Source organism: Saccopteryx bilineata, chromosome 1 (genome assembly GCF_036850765.1).
Source record: "Saccopteryx bilineata isolate mSacBil1 chromosome 1, mSacBil1_pri_phased_curated, whole genome shotgun sequence".
NCBI lineage: Eukaryota > Metazoa > Chordata > Mammalia > Chiroptera > Emballonuridae > Saccopteryx > Saccopteryx bilineata.
In genome coordinates this window covers 349,764,210-349,783,119 of record NC_089490.1, presented here as the reverse complement: position 1 = coordinate 349,783,119, position 18,910 = coordinate 349,764,210, and the positions used below count along the sequence as shown (strand labels likewise).

The window sequence follows — 18,910 nt, the reverse complement described above, 5'->3', positions numbered from 1 at the left end:
CTAGAAGATATACCTGTATTTTACTTTCCTTATATTGGTCCTGTCTCTTCCCTTAGACTAATAGAAACACTTCAGAAGTATTTAACAGCGTGAGCTTTGAAATCAGATCTGTGCTCATGTCTGGTACGTACTTGAACAAAATACTTAACCTTTCAAGGTTCCAGCCCTTAATAATAATACCAACTTTATAAGGCTGTTAAGAAAGTTTAAAAAATAACTATGCAAAGAGCTTAACACTGTGCCTCAGATAGCTTAAGACAGCTAGTGCTATGGTTTTCATTGTTATCATCAATGTAATGTAAGTCTGATTCCTCCGCTTCTAATGTAGTTGAAGACAGAAATTATATTACCTGAGTCTTTTCTTTTCCAAGCTAAAGTTTCTTCACAGACTATAAATTATATAAGGACAGGTGTGTCTGCCCTGTTTACTGCCACACTCCCATCTAGAACAGTGCCTGGCATATACATAATAGACACTCATAAATACCAACATGTATGCAAAGCTCTCCATTTCAAAGTTTCTATGCTCATCATTCATGCTACTCCTCTTTGTATAGACTCTCACTGTTCCAATGCTTCTGATCACATGAGATTCAAAACAGAACTCAAAACTTAAAGGTGAGCTAAGCAGCAGAGAGGAGAGACTCCCTCATGATATACACTATATCACTACTAAAGATTTAGCACAACTTGGCAGCCTCATCAAACTGCTGGTTCACATTGAGCTTGAAATCAACTGAAACCTTTAAATCTTTTTACACATGATGACTTTACTCTGAGCTCTCTGGAACTGGAACTGTAGCAAAACCAAAAGGTAAAACAATAACAGAGTTTTTTTTCATTTCAAGATTCCTCTCACTTTTACTATCTGGACCACTCAGCTGGCTCCCAGCAACTGCAGCCTGGAATTTAGAATAATCTTTCTAGGACCACTTATTTCTTCCTCCCAAATAGAGTATAAGCTCCCAAAGGCAAGATCTGACTGTCTTGCCTGACCAGGCAATGACTCAGTAAATAGAGCGTCAGCCTGGGACACTGAGGGCCCAGGTTCGAACCCCAAGGTCACTGGCTTGAGCATGGGCTCACTGGCTTAAGCATGGAATCATAGACATGACCGCATGGTCTCTGGCTTGAAGACCAAGGTCAATGGATTGAACAAGGGGTCACTGGCTCTGCTGGAGCCTCCTGGTCAAGGTATATATGAGAAAGCAATCAATAAATAACTAAGGTGTTGCAACTATGAGTTGATGTTTCTCATCTCTCTCCCTTCCTGTCTGTCCTTCTCTATCTCTCTCTCTATATATAAAAAAAAAACAATAATCCGACTGTCTTGCCTTCTCTACCACGTGCTAATACAGGGCTGAGCACAGAGTAAGAACAATTTGATGCCCTCTGTCTACAGCAAGATTACAATAAGGATTCAGGGGAACTGTAGAGACCAACCTTGGGGCTCCCTCTCCCTCTCAAACAGCATAGCTCAGTCAGTGTTGTGCTTCTAGCCGGTAGATGAAAGGGAGCCGGTCCAGGCACAGACGCAGACCTAAGGCCTGCACTCTGACCAGCTGGCTCCTAGAGGGCTGCTCTGCTGAGAATCACCTCTCCTGACAGGGATGACTTCCCAGAGAACAAGCCAGTATCAAAAACATCTCTCCACAGGGAGCAGTCTGTCTAGACAGCTTTCAAACAGGAAGAGAAGAGAGCCACAGCAGGGTGAGAGGGCTCACCTCATCACTTTCTTCCACATCCACATCACCATTGGCATCATCATCCATCAGCTTGTGGATGCTGCGGACTGCATCAAAGCTGAGCTTCTCATCCTCACTGTGGCACAGGGGCTTGTCAATCCGGCAAAACTCTGTACAGGAAAAGTAAGAGACAATATTACCGGCACTGCCACCCAACTTCCATTACCCACCTGTTTCAGCGTCCTTACCTTCTAGCACCTAACTTCTCATGAAGCCACTTAACTGGCTATTTGTACAGTGAGAAAAGTGTTTCATCTAGCCTTAACCACCTCCCCAAGGATGTGCTGAGCTCCTCTATTTAAGAACTCTTTATCAGCCCTAATAGTTCCCTTGCAAGGAAGCAAAGCATAAGACTAGGAATATACTGGGATCTAGATGAAGAACATGAAGAGGTAACTCAGAAGAAAAGATATATATAAATGAGAGAAAATACAAATAACCAGTAAACATAGGAAAAAGCTTAGTATCACTAGTAATCAAAGTAGTACATATTCAAATGAAATATTTTTTAAATCAGACAATAAGCAAATTAAATTACTCCAGTCTTTCTAGAAACAGGAAAACAGCCCATTCATTCTAATTCCAGAATAACACGTAGTTTTCCTTTTTGTTCACTTTGTCACTGCTGGCACATACAATGCCAGCCACAGGCTAAATGGGGAAACACTTCAGATCATAGGCCTTCCCACAGACAGTTACATTCAACAAATATCTATCAGATATCTATGGACCTAAGCTCGTCTGTTACAACAGTTTGGGAAGCCTGGAGTGCAGCTACATCTGCCTGCCATCACATAGAACCATCCAGTCATTCAGAAGTAAAACCAGCACAAGAGCTTAGGCCACCCTAGTTCTTTAATGACAACTAGTCCTCTCTCACAAACCTGAAAAACACCTAGCCTGACCCATGCACACAGAAGAAAGAGCCTGGAATCTATTCTTAGCTCTACCATGTGCCTCTAGGGAGGTGACTTCCTCTCTCTCCAGGACTCAAGTTCATTACTTAAAAAAGATATTTTAACTATAGTTTCTAGTATTTCTTCTAATTCCCAGATTCTAGCCTGACCGGTGGTGGCGCAGTAGATAGAGCATCAACCTGGGACACTGAAGATCCAGGTTCGAAACTACAAGGTCGCCAGCTTGTGGTCGCTGGCTTGAGCCCACAGGTCACTGGCTTGAGCCCAAGGTCTCTGGCTTGAGCAAGGGGTCACTGGCTCAGCTGGAGCCCCCGGTCAAGGCATGTATGTGTGAAAAGCAATCAATGAGCAACTGAAAGTGGCACAACTACAAGTTGATGCTTCTCATCTCCTTCCCTTCCTGTCTGTCTCTCACTTAATTCCCAGATTCTAAAATTCCTCCTTTCTTTGACTCTGATCTTGATAACTATTTTCTAGGCAAAATACTCTTTAGATCACCTCCAAAGAAGTTAGACTTCCCAGATAATAGAAGATGATATCTGGAAAGAAAGCAGACAAGGTAAAGAGGTTGCTGCTCCAATGCCTTCTAGAAAGCACTGATCAAAGACCTGAAACACTCTAAACTATTTAATCATTTATTTGTCTACTGGTCAGACAATGATAGGACAAGACAAGTCACCTCCCTATCACTTGCTAGTTGCTCGAATCCTTTTCAAAATGGGGAAGGGGTATAAATGTAAAACTTTTTAAGTATCCCAGATATGATTCAATAAAAATATGTTGAATATTGAAGTTCACAGATATTAACTAATGTGCTCAAAGTCAAAGGCAGCTGAAGAGCCACAGTGAGAGTCCAGGTCTACTGACTCCCAGACCAGTACTTTATCTAACTGCCTTTATGCCAAGTTGACCAGATGGCTCTAGGTTGGTTTCATCTATTAGAAGCCACAAATGGAAATATTGTTAAGAAGCACATTGAAGAAATGGCTTTATAAAAAAAAGTTAGTCAAATAATATGCATACAAAATAAATATCTCCATGAAACCTTATGTTCCTCTACATTTGTCCTTCCAAGTTGGAATGAGGTGTACAGGGTGGGGTAAAGGGGTGGTGGATACTGAGGGAACGAATGTAGCCAAAGATTAAGGCAGGGGTCCCCAAACTACATCCACATGTGGCCCCCTGAGGCCATTTATCTGGCCCCCGCTGCACTTCCGGAAGGGGCACCTCTTTCATTGGTGGTCAATGAAAGGAGCACATTGACCATCTCATTAGTCAAAAGTAGGCCCATAGTTCCCATTGAAATACTGGTCAGTTTCTTGATTTAAATTTACTTGTTTTTTATTTTAAATATTGTATTTGTTCCCGTTTTGTTTTTTTACTTTAAAATAAGATATGTGCAGTGTGCACAGGGATTTGTTCATAGTTTTTTTTATAGTCCGGCCCTCCAACGGTCTGAGGGACAGTGAACTGGCCCCCTGTGTAAAAAGTTTGGGGACCCCTGGATTAAGGCATTGTTTCTCAACTTCCTCACAAACAAGGGCTCTTGGCATGATTGTTTCCTTCATGGGTTCCTATCTTTCCCATCCGAAAAAAATTGCTATAAAGCAATAAGTAATGACTATTCCGTGGATAAAGCACACACCACAGAGATTAACACAACCAACCTAACACTTTCCCTCCCTTATTTCTGTTTTTGTATTATTCAAAGCACATATAATTGCCCATGAGAGTTTTGTGATCAGCATATGATGTGTCCATTTAAACAACATTTATTAACTGTTCTTCATATGCCAGGCTGTAATCAGCATGGAGCATAAAGAGATGAATCAGGTCTCATCTTTGCTCTAAAAAAGCTGAATTATGAAAGTGGGGGAGACAGGCAATTAAAACGCCTTAGGCTAAGTGCCATAATAGAATCAAGATTATTCTAGAGACAGCAAACTCTTTCTGTAAAAGGCCAGACAAGGAACAATTTAGGATTTATGGACCACACAGTCTCTATTGCAACTACTTAGCTTTATCATTGAGCACAAGCAGTCATAGACAAAACAGAAGTAAGTGAGTTTAACTGTATTCCAACAAAGCTTTCTTTATTTTTTTAAATAATTTTATTTTTTAATGGGGCGACATCAATAAATCAGGATACATATATTCAAAGATAACAAGTCCAGGTTATCTTGTCGTTCACTTATGTTACATACCCATCACCCAAAGTCAGATTGTCCTCCGTCACCTTCTATCTAGTTTTCTTTGTGCCCCTCCCCCTCCCCCCTTTCCCTCTCCCTCTCCCCCCTCCCCCTGTAACCACCACACTCTTATCAATGTCTCCTAGTTTCACTTTTATGTCCCATCTATGTATGGAATAATGCAGTTCCTGTTTTTTTCTGATTTACTTATTTCACTTCGTACAATGTTATCAAGATCCCACCATTTTGCTGTAAATGATCCAATGTCATCATTTCTTATGGCTGAATAGTATTCCATAGTATACATGTGCCACATCTTCTTTATCCAGTCATCTATTGACGGGCTTTTTGATTTTTTAAAAATTTTTTTTTTATTTTAGATTTGTAACTTTTTTTTTTTAATTTTATTTATTCATTATAGAGGGAGAGAGAGAGAGAGAGAGAAAGAGAGAGAGAGAGAGAGAGAAGGGGGGAGGAGCAGGAAGCATCAACTCCCATATGTGCCTCGACCAGGCAAGCCCAGGGTTTTGAACAGGCAACCTCAGCGTTTCCAGGTTGACGCTTTATCCACTGTGCCACCACAGGTCAGGCTTGACGGGCTTTTTGGTTGTTTCCATGTCCTGGCCACTGTGAACAATGCTGCAATGAACATGGGGCTGCATGTGTCTTTACGTAGCAATGTTTCTGAGTTTTGGGGGTATATACACAGTAGAGGGATTGCTGGGTCATAAGGTAGTTCTATTTTCAGTTTTTTGAGGAACCACCATACTTTCTTCCATAATGGTTGCACTACTTTACATTCCCACCAACAGTGGATGAGGGTTCCTTTTTCTCCACAGCCTCTCCAACATTTGCTATTACCTGTCTTGTTAATAATAGCTAATCTAACAGGTGTGAGGTGGTATCTCATTGCAGTTTTGATTTGCATTTCTCTAATAACTAAAGAAGATGAGCATCTTTTCATATATCTGTTGGCCATTTGTATTTCTTCCTGGGAGAAGTGTCTGTTCATGTCCTCTTCCCATTTTTTTATTGGATTGTTTGTTTGTTGTTGAGTTTTATGAGTTCTTTGTATATTTTGGATATTAGGCCCTTATCTGACCTGTTGTTTGAAAATATCATTTCCCATTTAGTTCGCTGTCTGTTTATTTTGTTATCAGTTTCTCTTGCTGAGCAAAAACTTCTTAGTCTGATGTAGTACCATTCATTAATTTTTGCCTTCACTTCTCTTGCCTTTGGAGTCAGATTCATAAAATGCTCTTTAAAACCCAGGTCCATAAGTTGAGTACCTATGTCTTCTTCAATGTACTTAATTGTTTCAGGTCTTATGTTTAGATCTTTGATCCATTTTAAGTTAATTTTAGTACAGGGGGACAAACTGTAGTCGAGTTTCATTCTTTTGCATGTGGCTTTCCAGTTTTCCCAGCACCATTTATTGAAGAGGCTTTCTTTTCTCCATTGTGTGTTGTTGGCCTCTTTATCAAAAATTATTTGACTATATATATGTGGTTTTATTTCTGGACTTTCTATTCTGTTCCATTGGTCTGAGTGTCTATTTTTCTGCCAATACCATGCTGTTTTGATTGTCGTGGCCCTATAATATAGTTTGAAGTCAGGTATTGTAATGCCCCAGCTTCATTCTTTTTCTTTAGGATTGCTTTGGCTATTCGGGGTTTTTTTTTTTGTTTTGTTTTGTTTTGTTTTGTTTTTGCATTTTTCTGAAGCTGGAAACAGGGAGAGATAGTCAGACAGACTCCCGCATGCGCCCGACCGGGATCCACCCGGCACGCCCACCATGGGGCGACACTCTGCCCACCAGGGGGCGATGCTCTGCCCATCCTGGGCGTCGCCATGTTGCGACCAGAGCCACTCTAGCGCCTGAGGCAGAGGCCACAGAGCCATCCCCAGCGCCCGGGCCATCTCTGCTCCAATGGAGCCTTGGCTGCGGGAGGGGAAGAGAGAGACAGAGAGGAAAGCGCGGCGGAGGGGTGGAGAAGCAAATGGGCGCTTCTCCTATGTGCCCTGGCCGGGAATCGAACCCGGGTCCTCCGCACGCTAGGCCGACGCTCTACCGCTGAGCCAACCGGCCAGGGCCTATTCGGGGTTTTTTATAGTTCCATATAAATCTGATGATTTTTTTGCTCTATTTCTTAAAAAATTTCATTGGAATTTTGATGGGAATTGCATTAAATTTGTATATTGCTTTGGGTAATATGGCCATCTTGATTATATTTATCCTTCCTAACCAAGAACTTGGTATATTCTTCCATCTCATTATATCTTTTTTGATTTCCCTTAACAATGGTTTATAGTTTTCATTATATAAGTCCTTTACATTCTTTGTTATGTTTATTCCTAAGTATTTTATTTTTTTTGTTGCAATCGTGAAGGGGATTATTCTTTTGAGTTCCTTCTCAAATGTTTCATTGTTGGCATATAGAAAGGCTATTGACTTCTGTATGTTAATTTTGTATCCTGCGACCTTACTGTATTGGCTTATTGTTTCTAGTAGTCTGTTTGTGGAGTCTTTGGGGGTTTCGATGTATAGGATCATATCATCTGCAAAAAGTGATACCTTTACTTCTTCTTTTCCGATATGGATGCCTTTTATTTCTTTGTCTTGTCTGATTGCTCTGGCTAGAACCTCTAGTACCACATTAAATAAGAGTGGAGAGAGTGGACAACCCTGTCTTGTTCCTGATTTAAGGGGGAAAGCCTTCAGTTTAGTACCATTTAATATGATGTTAGCTGATGGTTTATCACATATGGCCTTTATCATGTTGAGATATTTTCCTTCTATACCCATTTTGTTGAGAGTCTTACACATAAAATTGTGTTGTATTTTATCAAAAGCCTTTTCTGCGTCTATTGATAAGATCATGTGGTTTTTGTTCTTTGTTTTGTTGATATGGTGTATTACGTTAACCGTTTTACGTATGTTGAACCACCCTTGAGATTCTGGGATGAATCCCACTTGATCATGATGTATTATTTTTTTAATATGTTGTTGTATTCGATTTGCTAGTATTTTGTTTAGTATTTTAGCATCTCCAACAAAGCCTTCTTTACAAAAACTGGTGATGAGTTGGATTTGACTTCTGGGTCATAGTTTGTTAACCACTGTTCTAGGAAACTATTGGTAGGACACCTGAACCACATTGAACTGATAAATTTCTGACTCAAAGGAAAGAAACCCAATATTTTTATTAGCCTGTATCCCCACACAGGTTTATCCTAAGTAAAGCACAACTTTAAAAAAAATTTTTTATTTTAGAGACAGAGGAAGAAAGAGAGAGATACATCAACTTGTTGTTCTACTTATTTATGCATTCATTGGTTGATTCTTGTATGTGCCCTGACCAGGGATCAAACCTGAAAACTTGGTGTATAGGAACAATGCTCTAACCAAATGAACTACTTGGCCAGGGCTAAAGCACAACTTCTAATAGGCTTTTTAAAATAATGAAAATAGTTTACTAAGCTCAAAGAACTGAGGGTCTCCTGGGTAGGAACCTTGAGTCAGCCCACCTCTTTCCCAAATGCCTACTGCAAGTCCAAAAAGTTTACACTTCAATCAACAGGCTCTGATTTGTAACCTGATCAGAGAGGTGACCTTTGTTGCTGGCATCATCTCACATAGAGAAGGAAAAAATGGTTTGAAGATAAGGGAGTATAAAATCTTGATATCCCAGATGGCTATAGAAAAAAGACATGATTCAGGCCCTGGTCGAGTAGCTCAGTGGGTTAGAGCATTGTCCTGATACACCAAGGTTGCGGGTTTGATAGGGCACAAACAAGAATCAAGCAATGAATGCATAAACAAGTGGAACAACAAATCTCTCTCTCTCTCTCTCTCTCAAATCAATAAATTTTTCATTCCAAAACTATTTGAAATGTACCAGATTAGAAATTAAAACACAAATTCTGATATTTAGCAATTAATTCATTTTAAAATAATCATTCTCCTATGTGTTAATATAAATAACATGTTCTTATAAAAATAATTTTTTCTGGAAGGTGGAACTGTTTTTACATTTTTTCAAATCTCTTTAATGTCTGGCTTAATAGAAGACAGCTACATCACTTCTCGGCCTTTTGGCTAAGATCAAGTGAAGACAGCTTTAGAGTCTTATTGTATCTGTATCCGCATTCAGTACATTGTGGGGTGTGTTTTTTTAAACATTTATTTTTTTAATTAATTAATTATTTTTTTACAGGGACAGAGAGAGAGTCAGAGAGAGGGATAGATAGGGACAGACAGGAGGATAGATAGGGACAGACAGACAGGAATGGAGAGAGATGAGAAGCATCAATCATCAGTTTTTTGTTGTGACACCTTAGTTGTTCATTGGTTGCTTTCTCATATGTGCCTTGACCGTGGGACTACAGCAGACCGAGTAACCACTTGCTCAAGCCAGAGACCTTGGGTCCAAGCTGGTGAGCTTTTGCTCTAACCTGATGAGCCCACGCTAAAGCTGGCGACCTTGGGGTCTCGAACTTGGGTCCTCTGCATCCCAGTCCAACGCTCTATCCACTGCGCCACCGCCTGGTCAGGCCAGTACATTGTTTTGATTGAAGATCAAGACAGGCCCAGGCTGGCTGGCTCAATGGTAGAGCGTCAGCCCAGCATGTCGATGTTCTGGCTTCGATTCCCAGTCAGGGCACACAGGAGAAGTGGTCATCTGTTTCTCCATCCCTAATCCTACTCTCTTTTCTCTCTTCCCCTCCTACAGTCATGGCTCAATTGGTTCGAGTACATCACCCCGGGCACTGAAAATGGCTCCATGGAGCCTCTGCCTCAGGGGCTAAAAATAGCTCGTTTGTGAGTATGGCCCCAGATGGGCAGAGCATCGACCCCAGATGGGAGGGTGCCAGGTAGATCCAGTTGGGAAGCATATGGGATTGTGTCTCTCTATCTCCCCTCTCTCTCACTTAGAAAAGAAGGAATAAAAGAAGGGAGATCAAAATATACATATGCAGTTGGAAAAGGCAAGAGTATTTTAATAACCTTTCAGATAATCGTGGACACTCTTCTTTGATACTACACCAAAACTCAACAAGTATTAAGTTTATTAAAGGTTAGCTGCAGTGCAAATTCTGAAACTATATGGGTGAACTTTTTGTACTCTGTTACAGTAAAATCCGTTGGCTGGCTTATTTTGCACTTTGAACAGATCTTTTATCCATTCGTGATTTTGTAACATAATACACTGGTCACTTAGAAACTACTGATTCAGCCTAACCACGTGGTGGCACAGTGGACAGAATGTCGGAATGGGACACAGAGGACCCAGGTTCAAAACCCAAAGTCGCCAGCTTGAGCGTGGGCTCACCAGCTTGAGCGGGGTTGCTAGCTTGAGTAAGGAATCATAGACATGACTCCATGGTCACTGGCTTGAGCCCAAAGGTTTCTGGCTTGAATCCTAAGGTCACTGGCTTGAAGCCCAAGGTCGCTGGCTTAAGCCCAAGGTCGCTTGCTTGAACAAGGGATCACTGGCTCAGCTAGAGCCCCCTAATCAAGGCACATATGAGAAAGCAATCAGTGAACAACTAAGGAGCTGCAACAAAGAATTAATGCTTCTTATCTCTCTTCCTTCCTGCCTGTCTGTCCCTATCTGTCCCTCTCGCTAAAAAAAGATTTTTTTAAAGCTACTGATTCAATGAGTTAGAGCTTCCAAATTTGACACATTTCACTTATACAATATCAAAATAATCACAATTATTAATATCCCCACTGATTTAATGAGAAAAGCTTTAAATATGGGGAAGCTGTCAAATTCACAGTGGCAAATACAGATTTTCTAAAATTCTAACTTTGAATTAAAAGCTAAAATTTTGCATTGGCAACAAATACTACCACTTGTTTTCCTTGAAGCAGACTCACTTCATTGATTTTTCAAGAAAATGTCTGCCAAATATACTGCTCACAAAAATTTGGAGATATTTTATCCCTTCATATTCATTTTGAAATATCCCCTAATTTTCGTGAGCAGTGTACATAATTCTAAGTAACTGCCTGTGTTATACTTTAAAGTAAAATAGTGTTCCCTGAAAAAAAGGAAAAGATGTAGTTCAGTTTGCAACTCAGTCACACAAATGCTTTTCCTTGAGATAAACATCAAACTTCTACATGCAGCAAAGTGCTTTGTGTATAACTTCCTGTTTCATCACACAGAATACTAAAGAGACATGTATTCATAGGATACAATAGAATTAATAAATTTTTACTTTTTTATTGAAAACGTTTTTAAAAAACTGAGTGACATGAAATTGAAGAATACAACAATTACTAGCAGTTTTGTGCCAATACTTTGATTCCTGTTAAAGTGTCAGCAGTTTTACCTACTACTTTTCTACCATCAGTGCAAATGTACACACAGTGAAAAAATCAAATAGCATCTGAGCATTATTAAAATCACTTTGACCTGCTGGACCCTCAAAAAGACCTTGGTTACTCCCAGTGGTCTGCAGGCCACACTCTTAACCACTAGCAGACAAAATCACCAAGTCCTTTGTCTCACGTCCAAATCTCTTCCTTCTCCAAGTAGATTTAATCAATTACTGTTGGATGGTCCAAAGCACTTTGTACATAACTCTGTTATATTAATTCTCACACTCTGAATTGTTTGCATGCCACATCCAGAAAAAGGCAAAGACCACGTTCGACTCACTCTATGCCCCATAGCCCAGTATGGCACCTCCAACATCTGCCCTGTTAATTATAAAATCGATAAAGCTGGCTGAACTGAATGAAAAGAATGGATTCATAACAAACCATATCTCCTCAAAAGGTAAGAGAATCCTTGCGTACACCCACTAATTCCCACCACCAATAACCACCATCCACCTAATAAGGACTCTTCTCTCCCAGACACTTTCATTTCTCATTACTAAAACATAACTCATCCCCCAGAGAACAACTACCTGTAGGCATGCAAAGCAGAGTCACTGCAGTTGAGGCTGACAATAAATTGTCTGAGGTGAGGCACAAGCCCAAAGGGAAAGAGGTGAGAGAAACAGCTGTTAAGAAAGACAGTACAGAGTAGGGTAGAGAAGGGCAATGGTTAGACTATTCCTTAGTGCTTAGCTGGAACCTGAGGCAAATCGCCAAACTTTACCAACAAGGCCCTCATCTGTGAGAATAATTTCTCCCACTTCACCTTCCCACCACCCTACAGCCAGGACTGACAAGTTCTGCTGTGACTCTTGATGGGATCAGAATCCACCCTAACCCTGAGAAAGTCCTAACCCAGGAATGCTTGCTATAGGCAGTTCTAGTGCATACTAGTTGAATCCCTGTCCAAGTCATGTCCCTACTTAAAGTCCTTCAAAATCTTCTCATTAATGAAAAGTTACAAATGAAAACCATAGGGTGTCTGCCAGGCCCAGAATAATCAGCCACTTGCCACCTTCTGGTATCAGGTCCAGCCACTCCTTCAGCTTCAGGTGATCCTTCTCTGATATGGCTAGTTTCTTTCCTTCTTTGCACACAGCACAGTGGTTCTCAATGCTGGCTGCATATTAGACTCACCCAGGGTGCTCTTAAATTGCTGATGCCCAGGCCCCATCCCAGACCAACTCAATCAGTAAATCTATGAATGGACCTAGGTAGGGGTTTGGTTCAAGAGGGAGGTTCTTTGAGACATAACATATATACAGTAAAGTGCATAAATAAACATATAAATCATATGTATATATCCATATAAGTAAGATCAAAATCAAGATACAGAACATTTCCAACTCTCCAGGAAGACTCCCTTCCTCTTGCCCTTTACAGTCAATATGACCATGACCACTACCCACCCCCTCTCCTGGCTATGTAACCACTATTCTGACCCTGACCCTTTTTTAAGATTTTATTTATTGATTTGGGGGGGGGGGGACAGGGAGGAGCAGAAAGTATCAACATGCAGCAGCTTCTTCTTGTATGTGCCTAACTAAACCAGGCAAGCCTAGGGTTTCAAACCAGTGACCTCAGCATTCCAGGTGGACACATTGCCCACTGTGCCACCACAGGTCAGGCACTGCTATTCTGACTTTTCTCATCATAGATGAGAACATGAAAATGAAACATGTATGTTTTCAAGGTGTAGTTGCATACAATAAAATGCCCCCACTTTAAGTATATAGTTCAATGTGTTTGACAACCATATGTACTTGTATAACCACCACCCCAATCAAAATATGGAATATTTTCATCATTTCAAATTGTTCCCACTGCACCCTTCACTGTCAACTGTCATCCTCTTTCCCACATAACCAATGGTCTGATTTCTATCATTATAAATCAGTTGTGCCTATTCTAGAACTTCAAATAAGTGTCATCATCAATATGTTCTATTTCATGTGTGGTTTCTTTTGCTCAGCATGATTTGAGATTCAACCATGTTGTCATGTGTATCAATAGTTTCCTACATTTTATCACTGAGTAGTATTCCATTGAATGGATATATGCCACAGTTTGTTTATCCATTGACCAAGTAAAGTGCTATGAAGATTTATGTACAAGTCTTAGTGTGGAAAAAATGTTTTCATTTTTCTTCAGTGAAAATAATTTCTCATTTTTATCTTGAGTTCCACTCTGCGTGGACTGCTAGGTTACATAATAGGGTATGTTTAATTTGTAAAATAATATCAAACTGTTTTTCAAAGTAGTTGTTTCATTTTATACTCCCAACAGTAACCACCAGTATGATAAACCGGTCCAATTCCTTCCTATACTGTCTTTTACTTGGTGATGCTAATGTAGAGCACAGGTTAAGAACCTAGAATTCCTTTTATGTGAAAGGCTCTTCATTCCTTCTTGACCTGCAAACTCTAACTGATGCTGTTGGTCTCAGTTTAAATACTTTTTCTTCAAAAAACCTTCCTTGACTCATCCCTCCCAAAATGGTTTAGCTCTACATTATATATTATTCAAAGCACTTACACTGTTCACTTATAACACTTTTCACAATTGTAATTATTTCTGTGATAATTCGCTTAACGTCTATTTTCTCCACTGATCTGCAAGGTTCATAGCAGCAAGAAACCATAGCTGTCTTTTTTTTTCCTTTTTTTTAGCAAGAGAAACAGAGACAGAGAGAAGGACAGATAGGAACAGACAGACAGGAAGGGAGAGAGACGAGAAGCATCAACTCATCGTTGTGGCACCTTAGTTGTTCATTGATTGCTTTCTCATATGTGCCGTGATCAGGGGCTCCAGCCAAGCCAGTGACCCCTTGCTTAAGCCAATGACCTTGGGCTTCAAGCAGTGATGTTTGGGCTCAAGCCAGTGACCTTGGGGTCATGTCTATGATCCCATGCTCAAGCCAGCAACCCTACAATCAAGCTAGTGAGCCCACGCTCAAGCCAGTGACCACAAGGTTTTGAACCTGGGTCCTCTGCTCTATCCACTGCACCACCACCTGGTCAGGTATGACTGTCTTCTTTATGGCTGAATCCTGGCTACTAGCAAACACCTAACACCTAGCAAAGTCCCTAACATAACCACTAGGCTTCAATAAACATTGCTGAATGAACAAATAAATGCCCAGAAGAATTTGTATAAAGGTGCAAAATAAGAGATGAACTATAAATATAGTTCTTTCCCACAAAAAGTTCTAGAATGAACACAGTATACAAAGTCACAAAGTAGAATACATTAAGAGGCAAGAAACCAGAGTAGCAGGAGATGCATACCACAGTTTGACTAGGTAGAAGACAGTGGGGGCAAAGGGGAGAGCAACCCAAGCAAAGCAAGCCCAGAGCAAGAAGCATAGCATCTCACATAGTTTTATTTATTAAAGGACACAAAGTTGAAGGGTTCTTTTTACCAGTCTTACAAATGTGCTGGGTATAGAGTAAGAATAATGGATATTGGGATTCTCTCATTGTACTCAAACTCTAAATGGCAGAGTTGAAGGAGCTCTGAAGGGTCAATGCTCACTTTACAACTGGAGAAGGATACGGAGGCCATGAAATGGGGTTGTTTTGCCATAGGTGGCCAGCAAAACGGTGGTAGAGACATATTAAATTTTTTTGTGACTTTACTCATTTTAGAGAGGAGAGAGAGAAAGAGGGGCAGAGAGAGAGAGTGAGAGAGAGAGAGAGAGAGAGAGAGAGAGGAAGGGAGGAGCAGGAAGCATCAGCTACCATATGTGCCTTGACCAGGCAGGCCCAGGGTTTCAAAACTGGCAACCTCAGCATTCCAAGTAGACGCTTTATCCACTGCACCACCACAGGTCAGGCTGTGGCAGAGCCATATTAAAAGCCATACATCCTATGCCATGTCCTGTAGCAAGGCTACGGTTGGAAGATCCAGATGAGTCTGTGCAAGAGGGCTCCCAGGCTACTAATTTTTACTCTTTTAGGCCAAAAGATAGGGGTGGGTTCCATCAGGTACTTTTTACCTGCTAAGGACAAATACAGAAGTCATAACTGGGCCCCTGCCATTCCCTAAATAGGGTAAAATAGAACTTTCTGGTTTTTCCTTAACTTCTTCAATGTCCCACACTAGCCAAAGGCCCCTTCCTCATCAGGAGTTAGAAACAAAGTTTAAAAGGACACTAGCGAAGAAATACTGAGTCCCTGGTACACTCTGCTGGAAGGAGCAAAAAGAGCCAAGGAATATGCTTCTGATTAAGCACATGAAACCTAATCATCTGCTAGAAAAGATGAAATTGTCAACCCTCCCCTGTGGGGGGGGGGGTGGTGGAAGGAGAGTCAATCACCCTTCTTGTGTCCCATTTTTACCTTCTTCCTTCTCCTTTTTTTTTTAAATTTTTTACTTTTATTAATTTTTAGAGAGGAAAGAGAATGAGAGAGAGAGAGAGAGAGAGAGAGAGAGAGAAGGAGGAGGAAGGAGCAGGAAGCATCAACTCCCATATGTGCCTTGACCAGGCAAGCCCAGAGTTTTGAACCGGCGACCTCAGCATTCCAGGTTGACGCTTTATCCACTGCGCCACCACAGGTCAGGCCTTCCTTCTCCTTTTCTTCAATCTTTGATCTCACAAGAATCCCCCTTCCAGAAGAAAATGGCTAATCCCTCAAGTTAGTCCCTACTAAGCAGTCCTCAATAACTTGGGCTTTTGGCCCTGGCCAGTTGGCTCAGCGGTAGAGCGTCGGCCTGGCGTATGGGGGACTCAGGTTCGATTCCCGGCCAGGGCACATAGGAGAAGCGCCCATTTGCTTTTCCACCGCCCCTCCTTCCTCTCTGTCTCTCTCTTCCCCTCCCACAGCCAAGGCTCCATTGGAGCAAAGATGGCCTGGGCGCTGGGGATGGCTCCTTGGCCTCTGCCCCAGGCGCTAGAGTGGCTCTGGTCGCGGCAGAGCGACGCCCCGGAGGGGCAAAGCATCACCCCCTCGTGGGTAGAGCGTCGCCCCTGGTGGGCGTGCCGGGTGGATCCCAGTCGGGCGCATGCGGGAGTCTGTCTGACTGTCTCTCCCCGTTTCCAGCTTCAGAAAAATACAAAATAAATAAATAAATAAATAACTTAGGCTTTTGTTGCAAGGGCCTTGTAGCTGTTCTGACCCCTCCATGCCTCCTCCTGGGTCTCCTGCAGGTCTTTGGACTCTTGTCATCTACTTAACAGTCCACTTGCCTTCCCTTTTACTACTATAACCTTTCTGACTGCCTGAAAAGAGTCTGACCCCAGTTCAGTGTTCACATGTTACCATGTAAACACTCATTTATACTTTCTAACAGCTATTTGCTGAACATTGAACTAGATGGCTGAACTGGTAAAAGGCACTGGAAATACAAAGAAAAGAAAGACATACTTCTCTGGCCTCCAGGTCCCCTATAGCTGTATCCCCAAATATTAAAATACATGCTGAATTGCCGAAGATGTAGACGTGGATCTTTGAATACCAACTTTCCTATGCCTTGACTACTCCTAAGGATTAATTTTCTGGTGCTTGGGCAGCAGATAGAGCATTGACCTAGGATGCTGAGGTCCCCAGTTCAAAACCCTGAGGTAGCCAGCTTGTGTGTGGGATTGCTGGCTTGAGCGTGGGAACATTAACATGATCTTAAGGTCACTGACTTAAGCCCAAGGTCACTGGCTTGAGCACTCCAAAAGAGACCAAAACTAGGAGAGAACTTCTCATTATCTTTCTGTCCCACATAAGCCTCCATTCAAACAACATAATGAAGATAACTGATCCCCGCTTCTTCTTTTCTTGAGAGAAGATAACCAAGAACATCTACTGAAAAATCTTACAGCAGGGAGTATCATTCTAAGAACCTGGTTAGCAGCAGCTCTTCTTTAATGTAATTCTCAGCTATGGTAGCAGAGCGTCTCCCCTAAATGGGGACTATCAAGAATGAAGTGTGCCTAAGCCTCCTTACAGCCCAGGTTCCCCAACCTAACTGCCTCATCTGCACAAGCCTATGTGATCTGAGAAAAGGCCTCTATGGCAAAGCATATTTCAGCTCACAGAGAATTGAGTTCCAGTCTCAATCTTACTTGGGTTACTATACTGATTTCCTCATTAATCTCTCTCCCTGTCTCTGCTATAGTTTCTCTCGAACTCTTCTACCAAAGCACTCAGTATAATTTTCTAAAGTCCAAATCTGAGTAGACTACTCTCCTGAATAAAATCCTTCACAGGTCCACACAAAAACTTGTACACAAATATTCATAGATACTTTATGTGCAGTACCCCAAAACTGGATTTAGTCCATATGACCATTCAACAGGTGAATGGCTAAATTCTGATGTTTATATACAATGAAATACTACTCAGGAATAAAAAGAAACCAAGTAATGATACATATAACTATATGGATGAACTTCCAGGGAATTATGCAGAAGACAAAAAAAAAGGCCAATTCCAAAAAGTTACATACCATATGGTTCCATTTATCATATATAACATTTTGAAAGAACAAAATTTTAGAAATGATAGGGAAAGGAAAGGGGGTAGGAGGGAAGTGTGTGTTTATAAAAGGGCAAGGATCCTTGTGCATTGGAACAAAATTCACACACACACACATATATACATACACACACACACATAAGTAAAGTAAAGCTGAGGAAATCTGAACAAGATTGGTGAATGTTTTCAATGTCAATATTCTGGTTGTGATGTTCTACTACCACTTTCAATATGTTACTGTGGGGGAAACTTTGAATAGTTTCCTAGTGATCTATCTCCCCTCCCTCCCTCCCTGCAAAGGGAGCTCCCCTGGGTCACTTCCAGGGTGGAATATACGAAAGAAATAGGCTAAAGAGACGGTCCTTCAGTGGGAATCAAAGGGAGGCAAATATTCATATCCTATTATATCAGAGTCAGAAAGACTCCATAGTTAAACTCTGGTTTTATAGATGAGGACATTGAACTCTGAGAGGGGTGGTCACTTGCCAAAAGTCACACAACTGAATAGAGGCTGAAATCCTTCCTCTCTCTGAACTCCCAAATCGGTGTTCATTTTGGTCTACCCTACACCAGGCCATGGAGAGAGAACTGGAGTAGGACCTGTCAGGCCTGTCACTAAGTGAAAAACCCAAACGCTGTAAACACAGGAAGTGGGCTGGGATGAGGTTCAGAGGGAGCAGCAACCTTTGCCAAGTTAGAAGTGTTCAACGGTTTCCTGTCCACAGCTGTTAACTGTCACAGAAATGCTCCAGAAAGCAATACAAGACAGAAGAAGAAAAAAAAGGAATGAGAGAAAATATTCAGGCCTAGACAAGACTTTATAAATTAGCCAGTCCAACCTTCTTTGCTTTACAGATGAGGAAGCTAAGTATCACTCCCCCAAAAATTATTTGTCCAAATTCACACTCAGAATTTAAGGACTCTTAGAAACCACTTTAGTTGGTTCAAATCCTTCATTTTAATGAGAAGCCTGAAACCCAGAGAGGGAAGAGACTTACACAAGGTCACGCAGCTAGACAGTGGCAGAGCCAGCCCTGGGGTTCAGGTCTTCTACCTTACAGGCCACTGTGCTTTCCACTGGTTAAAGTCAACCAGATAAAGTGATTTACCTCGGATGATATGGTGCTGTTTTGGCCTTGGAAAAAGTACAAGTCAGGAAACTGAAAATAAGCAGAATATACTAATAGCTAACAAAGAA

At 41.3% G+C, this 18,910-nt stretch overlaps 1 protein-coding gene across 6 annotated transcripts in view; it reads right to left on the bottom strand.

Moving 5' to 3' along the window:
* Positions 1 to 18,910, bottom strand: part of STIM1 (stromal interaction molecule 1) — a 255,509-nt gene that overhangs the window by 107,286 nt on the left and 129,313 nt on the right. For all 6 annotated transcript variants that reach the window (XM_066250756.1, XM_066250757.1, XM_066250758.1 and 3 more), the window contains exon 2: positions 1,725 to 1,855. In XM_066250756.1, coding sequence (XP_066106853.1) covers positions 1,725 to 1,855 — 131 coding nt within the window. The remainder of the gene's footprint in view (positions 1 to 1,724; positions 1,856 to 18,910) is intronic.